Source organism: Pistacia vera, unplaced genomic scaffold (genome assembly GCF_008641045.1).
Source record: "Pistacia vera cultivar Batoury unplaced genomic scaffold, PisVer_v2 Contig35, whole genome shotgun sequence".
NCBI lineage: Eukaryota > Viridiplantae > Streptophyta > Magnoliopsida > Sapindales > Anacardiaceae > Pistacia > Pistacia vera.
In genome coordinates, this window is record NW_022196168.1 from 1,040,094 (window position 1) to 1,051,402 (window position 11,309).

At 32.4% G+C, this 11,309-nt stretch overlaps 1 protein-coding gene across 1 annotated transcript; it reads left to right on the forward strand.

Annotated features, from left to right (window-relative positions):
- The first annotated feature begins 852 nt into the window (after window positions 1–852).
- Window positions 853–7,986, forward strand: LOC116139289 (pentatricopeptide repeat-containing protein At4g04790, mitochondrial-like). The gene is made up of 15 exons (XM_031424966.1): window positions 853–928; window positions 1,147–1,761; window positions 1,911–2,102; window positions 2,970–3,034; window positions 4,189–4,293; window positions 4,537–4,650; window positions 5,420–5,515; window positions 5,648–5,746; window positions 5,838–5,957; window positions 6,155–6,259; window positions 6,673–6,837; window positions 6,910–7,037; window positions 7,123–7,201; window positions 7,490–7,704; window positions 7,797–7,986. The coding sequence occupies exons 1-15, from the start codon at window positions 853–855 to the stop codon at window positions 7,984–7,986; spliced, it is 2,364 nt and encodes a 787-aa protein (XP_031280826.1).
- The last annotated feature ends 3,323 nt before the right edge of the window (window positions 7,987–11,309 follow it).

An 11,309-nucleotide genomic window follows, 5' to 3' on the forward strand; every position in this document is an offset into this window, starting at 1 on the left:
TTATGATGTCATGTGGATTATTGAAAAAAATGTTTTTCTCTCTCATTTTTTAATCTAATTGTGTTATTATACAGTTTTTGAATTCTAATTGCTATTTATTTGGTAGAAAATTACAGTGAAACTAATATATGTTTGATGCATTTTGAAGGTGTATTTGGCTCTTGATATAGTTGACGAAATGTCTGAAGCTGGATTGACACCATCCATAGAGACACTAAACTCTGTTTTGAATGCTTGTGAGAAGGACTTTACGCATAATTCCGTATGTAGGTTTGACTCTGACCATTTTCTTGTTTGTATTTTTGAGTAGTTGTTATGAATACTTAGACTTCAGGTTGTTAGGACTCACTAGTAATAAGAAACACAATTTTAATTGTTGAATTGCTGACAGTGATTTCAAGAGTCTCTTTATTTGCGATGTATAACGATGATGAACTAATAACAATGTCATACCGGACAATTTCTTTTGTGGTATTTCTGGGTATATTAAAAAAAAAATTCGTGTTTTTGGTCTTCTTTGATATGTGAAATTTTAAATATCCATTTCTAACATATGAACAACCAATTTTTATAGCGCCTCTTATAAAAAGTAAATAAATAAATAAACGAAGGAAGTTGGTATGAAAGTGAATCAACCATGTTTGAAATCAAGTAATCCTAAACTTTAGTTCACCGGAAAGGGTCGTGACTTCTGATACGCAAATAGAATTGTGTGGTTAATGGTCTGTGCTATTTCGGTTTCTGAGCGGTTGACCACTCAACTAAAGTTTTTATTTTTTATTTTTTTATTATTATTATTTTTTTTTTCAGTGAACTCATTTTTCAACCAGCCAGTAATTGGACTGAACTATTATGTTATCATTTGATTATGATCCACCAAAGCTGTATAAAGAGGATATATTTTTTCCATATTGCGTTGTTTGTTCGTGTAATTTATGTATAATGAATAAGTTGTTGCATTTTTTTTCTTCCATTTATTTGATTATTGAAAAATTTGGAGTTAAAAGAAATGAATTGTTTTTATGTTACAAAAATTAACTGAACTCAGAAGTAATTGTGTTAACTCCTTTTTCTTAATTGAATGTGGAGCTTGTTAGTTATTATTCAAATGTTCTAATTGGTTTCATTTATTCTCTTATTTTGCAGTTGATGCTACGCTTAGATCGCCCAAGTCAGGAGGGACTAATAATGCTAATGCTTTAGAAACTGTATTAGGGGTACCATGGTTTTCTACCGTGTCTAACAATAACATTTCACAACTTCGAAAAGAAGTCTTGCCTGAGAGAAGACAAAAATGGATTTTCAAAAATACACAGACTCATCATTCTGAAAAGTTAGCGAACCTGTGTGCAAATAAAGTGGGGAATGATGCTACTCTTAATGAATTTGGTAGATTGGGGCGAGAAACTGGTGTGAAAGAGTACAATTCGTTAATAAGGATCTGCATTGAGCGGGCTAAGGATTGTGATCTTGAAGATGTTGCACTAGAAGAACACATTTGCAAGGCTTTCCTACTTTTCAATTTTATGAAGGAGCAGGGTTTTCAGCTAGAAGAGGAAACTTATGGTCCACTTCTTATTTATTTAATTGACATGGGAATGATAGAAGAGTTTCATTTTTTCCGTAAGGCTATTGAAAGTGGAAATTCTCGTTCGGATCCAAGACTAGGTTACTATGAGATGTTGTTGTGGATCAAAGTCAATGATGAAGAGAAGATTCAGGAACTCTGTAACTGCACTGCAATTGATTATGAGGGAGACTATTGCAACTTGATAGGCATGTGGTTCAATGTCATCTTGACTCTATAATTGTTTCTTGTCAATGAGATTTTTTATTTGATTAGTGTTTTGGTTTACCCTTTTGTTTTAATAATTGCCTACTTTGCATTACTGGGCTTACAAAGTTCAAACTTTGCATTGTAGAGAATTACTTGTTAGCACTTTGTGAAAGCAAACGGAATAGTGAATTTTTGCAACTTTTGGAGACTGTGGACATAACAAAGGTTTCCTCCCTGGACCATGTGATGAGTATTTTTAAATTCTTGGGGAGGCTAGTGTTGGAGTCCTTTGCAGAGAAGTATCTTTTGGCATTAAAAATATCTGGTATGTACATGGTTTTTTCATTTTCCATTATCTGGAAACTTCTTATTAAGCATTTACAAAAGTCTTATTTACACAACCTCTAGATACGTTTGGGGAATTCATATCTGAGTGCAGATACGATTTTGTTACTAGTGTAAGTGACAAAGTTTTAGGGCAAAAACTAATTGCAATTGCAAAAATAGAAGCAGAATAAGAATGAAGTCATTGTTGTTGCTAAGTTGCTAAGTTAGTATGAATCTACGCATTAAATCCTGGGCTCTTTTTTACACATTAATGTATTGAATCGCAGAGAGGCATGCCTTGGGTCTTCCTATTTGGGGCAAGTCATTGGTGTTAATTTTTCTATGGGGCTATTGTCCATGCCAAAATCTTTACTTTGCTAGGGACTCTTGCTTTCCAAATCAGAATTGAGGAATATAAAATAGGGATACTAGATTATCTACCAAAGTTTTACAATACGATCGGTAGAGAACAAGCCATACTTTTCATCAGCTATTCATATGGAAATACTAGTGACAACCTTGATTTCTTGAGCAAAGAAGTTATTTGTTTATTTGTTTGTTGTACTTTTACAAACATTATTAATATTTAATATCATGATCTTCTAAATTTGTTTCATAATTGTATGTATTATTTTAACATTATGCAATTATTTAAAGTTTTAATAATATCATGGATGACTGACTTTGGGTGGTTCATTATGCAATTATTTGTGTTAATGCACCTATGCTGTATCTTTCATATGTATCGTAAACAATTAAGTTCACTTACCTTGTTTGTGGAATCTGTAATAGAGAATGTGTAAGGTCTGATGGAAGACTAGGAACTTGTTATTAATAAAGCTATCCATGCTCGGCAAAATTGCAGAGTATGAAGCAGAGAATGTCTCAAATGTCATCTTTAGCTATACTTTTGGCATTCCAAATTTAGAGGTGAGCAACTTCTCATGAATTCTCCTGCTGATTTTCGAGAGACTATAATCCTATGAGACACCCTTAAGTTCACATGCAGTTTGCTATTTCATTTTAAAAACTTCATATAAAACTTAGGAAACTCATAAGTTGATTGGTTTTTTAGAGGGAGGTTAAAGTAAAACCCCTTTGGTGTGCTAAATCAAGTAAACCCTAAGTTCTCAAAAGAAATCATATAACCACGTTTAATTACAGCTTAATTGGTTGGATTTTTCGTATCTTGTCTTATTAAGAAATTCTAATTTGTTTCAGTTGTGATAGATTCTTCCGAGGAATATATTTTGGTATGACAAACAAGCCATGGTGGAGTTTTTTCATTGAAATCTTTTTCTATTTTTTGTGGTTTGAGGGAGGTTACTGTTTCTAAATGCTACATTTCCTGTTGAAATGGCTTGTTTTTAAGGTGACACTTTGGAAAAAGATAATGTTTCTAGAGTCTGCCTTATCAGTTTAATTTGTACCATTCCTAAGGAGCAAACAATGGAAGAATCTAATTTTTGTCAACTTTGGAGAGCTTGTACTAGTTCACCATCTTTAGGCAATATTATTTTTGTTTGTAAACTCTTTTCTTTTCATTTCTTTTTTATTTTTTCTTTTTGGCTCTCAATCTTTTTTTTCTTAAAGTTTGAGAAGGTTACTTTACTTGGGACATTTTTGAGGAAGCCAGTTTTTTTTTTTTTTTTTTTTCCCAAAGTTGAGAGAAAATCATTTAAACTTATTTTCTCTTAGTAGGTATCTATACAATTAGTCAAGTTTTCAGGGTCTCTATCTGTTTATCTATCAGTCATCCATGCGGATCAATACTTGCCCCTCATTTAGCGGTCATCAATTGGGAAATTGTATTTTTGCATACAAGCTGGGTACTTAGGAGTTACATGATAAATTTTTATTGTAGGATATTCATTGCATCTTGTTTGCAATCAGCATCTTATTTTATGCTGTATGAGTTATGAATTTTTTGCCATCTCAAAGGCTTTAGTTATATATTAACCTTTTTTTCTAGTTATGTAATTTTTTTATTGCTTCTATGCATAAGAAGGATTGCCTTAAAAACTGATCAACTTACATGTGTTTTTCATTTTTGTTTTCTTTACATATATTGTTGTAAATTGAAGGTTGAGGATATTATTTCAAAGTTTAAAGACTTGCATGCCAAGCTGGAGATCAAACCGTCTTATGCCTCCTATGAGAAGCTCATTGCTTACACTTGTGATTTGTACGTGTTATGATACCAATTTCTTTGTAGAAGGAAAAATCTAACTAATTAAAGGAAAGAGGAAAAGAAAGATGAAAATTTGAACATAGTTTTTTTAGGATTATGGTGTCATGTGGATTATTGAAAATTTGTTTTTGTCTCTCATTTTTTAATCTAATTGTGTTATCATACAGTTTTTGAATTCTAATTGCTATTTATTTGGCAGAAAATTACAATGAAACTAATATATTTTTGATTCATTTTAAAGGCGAATTTGGCTCTTGATATAGTTGACGAAATGTCTGAAGCTGGATTGACACCATCCATAGACACAATAAACTCTATTCCGATTGCTTTTGAGAAGTACTTTTCGTATGCTTTGGTATGTAGGTTTGACTCTGGTCATTTTCTTGTTTGTATTTTTGGGTAGTTGTTATAAATACTTATGACTTCGGGTTGTTAGGACTCGCCAGTAATAAGAAACACGATTTTAATTGTTGAATTGTTGACAATGATTTCAAGAGTCTGTATTTGTCATGTATAACGATGATGAACTAATAACAATGTCATACCAGACAGTTTCTTTTGTGATATTTCTGGGTATTAAAAAAAAAAAAAAAAAAAAAAATTTTTGTTTTTGGTCTTCTTTGACATGTGAAATTTTAAATTTTCATTTCGAACATATGAACAACCAATTTTTATATAGCCTTTTATAAAAGTAAATAAATAAATAAGCAAAGGAAGTTAGAATGAAAGTGAATCCACCATGTTTGAAATCAAGTAATCCTAAACTTTGGTTCGCTAGAATGGTCATGACTTCTGATGGTTAGCTTAATTGTCTAATTATTGTCATATTACTGATCTCTGTTGGTGCACCACATTGATTTGAGCTATGGTGTAAGGAGATAAAACCGTAAGAGATGAGTTTAGCAGTGATCTAGGGCCCTTGTAGATAATAGCTAAATTATACTCTTTTGTTACAAAAAAAAAAAAAAAAATGCCTTTTAGTATAAACTAAATAGTATTAGTAAAAAAAAACAAAAACAAAAAAAAAAAAAATATATGAAGAGCCATATATATTCATGCATGGCTAATCCTTGGTGTTGTTTGAATCTATTTCTATTGCATTTAATTATTTATTCTTATTTCAGGTTCAGCGAGCCTATTTGATAATCTGCCACCATAACTTGAAGCCAAATAGTGAGACCTTCAGGCGCATGATAAGTTTAAGTGTGAAAATGGAGGATGTAAGTAGCTGCGCATCTAGCTTGTGTTGATTTTTTTTTTTAATACTGTGATATGCTAAACACTTAAGTATCCTATGGTTGAAACTTAAACATTGTACCGGTTTATGTTGAAACTTTACTATTCCAATATAGTTCGATGGTGCGTATGCAATGCTGTGTGATGAAAAGAAAATGAACTTGATGCTAACTGCAGACATGTACAATGCTATAATGGATGGGTATTTTCAAAAGGTGACTTCTTCACTCTCAATATATGCTATTGAATTTATGATGTTTGTCTCATTTTGTGTTTTGACTTGCTATATGGCTAAATACACTGTAGGAAGACATGGCTGGTGCGTTGAAGGTGTTTAAACAAATGGAAAAGGCAGATGTGAAACCAAATTGTCAAACTTTCAGCTACCTGATAAAAAATTGTAGCAATGAAAAAGATATTGTCAAGGTAGTTTAAGATTCCTGTTTTAACGAAAAGTTCATTTTATCCTTTTGCCTATGAAGAGTAGATTCTATTTTATTGTTATTGATAAACAGTTTTATGATTTCTCCTAACAATTTTTTTTTTTTCTTTTTCCTTTTCATCTGATTGCCAAAGATGGATTTCTTAATAAGTGATGTGATAATTTGGTTTTTTGCTTTTAGTATTATGAAGAAATGACGTGCTCCGGAGTTCAAGTTACAAAGCAAGTCTTCATGGCACTTATTACTGCATATGCATCTTGTGGAGAGTTTGAGAAGGCAAAACAGGTATTTTTGCATGTCACATCTTGATTTTGTTTGAATCCATTGAATGCAAAAGTTGTTTCCGATTGGTCATTGGAAATATGAGATTTGTCTGCATGATTTGATTTTATGCTGCTGCATATTGGATAAAAACATCTATGCTTATGGTAGACTTGTCTGCATGATTTGATTCGATGTTGCTACTCCTTTTGGATAAACATATATCATATTCTCCATTTTGTTACATTATTTTTGCTTTATACAATTAATCCATGGACTCAGATAGTGCGATATACATCTTCACTTGTGCTTAAATCCATTGCATTGCTTTTCTTGATGTAGTTTAGCTAATAAAAAATTCTTTTTTTTCCCAGAAGGCGTATCTAGATTGAACTATCAATTTATGATAATCTAATGTATACCATTTTCCATAATAGGTGATCTTAGACAAAGGTATTCCAGTTGAAAGCCTAAATGAAATCAAAGGATCACTTGTCGTAGCTCTTGCATCGAATGGACAAAAGTTTGACGCCCTCGTCATATATGAAGAAATCAAGCAAGCTGGATGGAGATTGAAGCCTGAAGATGCCTTTGAACTTCTTGTAGTTATAGATATTTTATGTTTTATGTTTTATGGTTTTTCAATGCAATGACAATATCTATTCTTATCTTAGCCTCATCTCCATTCTGAAGAAGAGTTGAGTATATTGGTTCAGCTATTGGAGGATACGAATGATTCAGCCTATTGGATGGATGTTTGCGAAGCAACAATTGCGTGCGCTGTTCGATTTAAGAGCTTAAGGTCCTTATACAAAACTCTTTTATTTTTTTCTTGTTTAATCAATTTACTTTGCCAGTTTACTTATGTTGATCCTTTTTCATTCTAGCTATGCGGTTCCTTTGCTTAAGCAACTCAAAGACAAAATCAAACCTAGCCGTTTTGTTTCAGAAGGCTTTTTGTTTCAGGTTTGCCCCTATTCTTTTTTGTTCCATTTGTAATATAATCTGCTTGCTCTAAATACATATATTGTTGGTCTGCAGAATTATTGTGGTTGGTTGGAAGACATATTATAATAATGTTATATGAGAACTTTTAATACTAGTTCGTTTCCATGTTTATCAATGAGTATGCAAATATCATGTGTCTAGTTTGAATATTGTAATATCTAGATTTTCTTTGTATATTTATAGTATGATTATGAATTAATGTGATGAACCTTGTATTTTATCCTTCCATTTGTTATTACCGTGTAGGTATTCTCTGAAATAGCAGAAGAGCCTACCGATTTACAATTTGGCTTAGACTTTTTGCGGATCATGAAGAATGAACTTGACATCGCTCTATCACCTGAATGTTTCAATTTTCTTCTCAGTGTTTGTGTGAAAGAGAAAAATCTGCAAATTGCTCGTTTGATTTGTAAAGAATATAAGACAGCAAATCTACCTTACATTACTTTTAGTTGTTTATGGTAAGATATGCTTGTTCCTGTTTTTTTATGAATAATGAGGGTTTTATCTTTCTCCATAACTTATAATTGGATGTTTTTCCAAATTTTTGCAGGATGTATCGAGCCCTTTTGGTTTCAGGTGATCGTTGGGGTGCAAGGAAAATACTTAGTAAAATTCCGAAAGACGATCCCCATATCCGTAGGCTAATTAGGGGTGACCATGAAAATTGGGTAGAATTAGAGGCTTACTGGGGTCCCAGTTTCAGTTTCCTACCTCGAACTAGCCTGCAGGGGGTAGCGTAGGTTTCGGTTCCAAAATCGGCGTTATTGTACCCTATTGAGAATCAGGGGTTTAGTAATAGTTCATAAAATTAGGGGGGGTATTATGTAATTTTCCATTTATTGTTTACCAAGCAAAATCTTACTATGCTATACAATTACTAATCTTATTGTTCCTTTTTTTAATTTATGTTATTCATGAATATCTGTTGTCTTTGAAAGATTAATTTAGGATTTTAGAGGAGTTAACGACTTTTTCTCACCCAAATTATGGTGGGAGTGCACTCATCGGTCGATTCTGATAATGTTATTACCCCCACCATCACTACTCTCTTTCTCAATTATTACTCATTAAAACCCCTCAAATCTTGTTTCTATCGACACTTCCAATTGTCAACAAGCTAGTGATTAGAGTTTGCATAGACATTGTTTTAAAACTCGGATTATACTGGTTGGTCGGATTGGTTGGATTGAAACTCGATAGCCTCTCCGGTCTGGTTTAGGTTCCACTATTGTTTTATGGGGTTTTTGCTATATTTTGAACCTTAAGGGACTTTTAATTCTCTAGGGGTGTTTTTTAGGGACTAATTCGTTTCTATTTTGGGGCATTTTTGCAATATATTAAAATTTTATAGACTAATTAGCAATTTTTTAAGGATATTTTTATAATATTTTTTATAATTGATGTCATTGCTCTGACATCAAATTTCAACTAATCACGACTACTAAAATCCAACTTATTATCATCAAAAAACCCACCAACCCTCTTCAAAAGATCTAATAGTTTAGATCGAGTTTACTCTCTACTTGCTGTCGAATATTTCTGGTAGTAAACGGAATATAAATTTGGACAGTAAAATAATATTTTAAAAATCTCTGGCGGAAAGTGTCATTAAGTTATTATTTTGATGGGAAAAAGTTATTTACTCGATTTTAAAATGAGATTATATTGATTAACATATTGAAATTATTAAGAAAAATTTATATTCTCTTGTATTCAAAACCCAATATTTAATTGTTGATGTGATATTCCACGGAATCAATTATTTAATCATTCTTATATATTTAAAAAAAAAAAAAAATTGCATAGAATGAAAAGGTCTAAATTGTATTTATTATTATTTTAATAAGTTTTAACCATATGAAAATGCTGTAAGCTATTCATTAATGTTTCAGCAAGCGGACCAACTAATTATAATTATCTTTTTAATGGAACTTTAAATCGTTAATTGAACTATAAAATTCAAGAATGAAAAAGAAGTAAGATCATGGCTCAAATTTCATGCTAAACGTTCAAAATTGCAAAAAGAAAAATTGAAAAATAAAAAATAAAAAACTCATAAAAATGATCGAGTGCGGATTAATTGCAATGAATTGAAACTGTAGATCTCTTTCTTTCCTCGAATTATGGTGGCCAACCAACTTGTGGATCTCAAACGAAATGATAAAGAAAGAACAATAAACAGATGGGGTGTATTTGTACTTTTTAGGGTTTATTTGTCATTTTTTAAACAAATAGGGATTATTTTGTAATTTTCCTAGGTACCCAGGACCAGAACTAAAACTTGAGAAACAGGTTTTGGTTCCACCTCAAGGATCGGAATTGGCCGATTCTAGTTTCAATTCTAGTTCCTTCAAAAAATGACAGATACCTAGACTGATCACCCATAGTGTTGATCAATGATACATAGTAGCTTGCAATAAGAAAGAAAAAGAAAGAAAAGGAATGATTGATATAAACTTGGTTATTGATAAATGGTAAATCCTCCAACCATTCATTGTATATGGGAGAAAAAGAAAAAAAGAAAAAAGCAAAAAAAGATTGATATAAACTCCCAAACTTCTTAGAGCATTACACGTGGAAATTAGAAGAAGAGATAGAGTACTCATAATTTTTGTAATTCTTACATAATAGCTTGCGATTGAATTTTTTCCTAATCCCCAGGGGACTACCATAGCACCCACCACCACGGCCCCTCAGTTAAATCATGGACATTTTGCTCCTTGCGAGAATTGAACTCGAGACCGTGCTTCTATCCACAGAGTCTTTGGTTCGCCTTTACCTTGAATTTTGACACACCAATTTGGGAATCATGTTTACATATTATTGTTCGAAAAGAATTAGCAACAAGTATGGCTTGTATGCAGCGAGCCTTAGCTTGCTCAAGCCTTTCACAAAAAGTCTCTTCTTTAATAGCAGCTTTCACCATGGCCAAGTCCATCTCCATCAACCTCAAAACTCTAGACAACTTTGTCACTATTCTGTCTTTTCCCTTCATCTCTCAACAATTATGCCTCTTCTCTCGCTCTCTGTGCCACTATCTCTCCTACTTTCGCTAGAAGCATTATGGAGCCATAATCTCTTTCCATCAACTCCTACAACTTCTCCAAGAAGTCCATTATCTCATACTGTCAGAACTTGAGTTGGTAAGAGAAGTAGAAAGAGAAATAAAAAGAATGCCAAGAAAAGAAGAGAATGACAAAACGATTTCTGTTCTTTTGTATATTGTATATTCTTTGTACATTGCTTCAATTTATACATAAAATGTAAGTATAAGAATGGAAATGTGATAAAGTCTAATTACACAAATAATGAATGATTGATTTGACATGATTATGCCAAGAATCAAGGTTGGAGTCAAGGCATAATCATAGGATGTAATGAAGGCTGTGATCAAGCCATAACCACATTCTATTCCATCCCTCTCCCTCAAGCTTGTGGTTTGTATATGTCATAGACTCCAAGCTTGCGAAGAAAATATGAATGTTGTCTACTGCATAGAGGTTTAGTAAAGACATTCATTGGTTGTTCCGAAGTGCGAATATGAAGAGTCTTGATTATCCCTCTTTGAATTTTTTCTTTGATGAAGTGACAATCAATTTCTATGTGCTTTGTTCTTTCATGAAACATTGGGTTTGTTATAATGTCATTTGCAGCCTTATTATCACAATATAAATGAACATGCTTACTTATTTGTATCTCCAAATCTCCTAGTAACCCAAGTATCCAAGTGATCTTACATGTAGTTTTGGTCCTGGCTCTATATTCAGCTTCTACTAATGAAATAGATACTATCGGTTGCTTCTTTATTTTCCAGGAAATCAGAGCTCCTCTAAGCTCTATACAAAAATCGGTGAGGGATTTTCTTATCATTGGACATGTGGCCCAATCAGAGTCACAGTATGCAGTGATGTCTAAATTTTCGTCCCAAGGTAAAAGAAGTCCTAGGTCAAGACAACTTTTCAAGTACTTAAGTACTTTCATTGCTGTATCTATGTGGGATTGGTTCGACTCATGCATAAATTGGTTGAGAATGTGCATAGCATAGCTGATTTTGGTCGTGTCA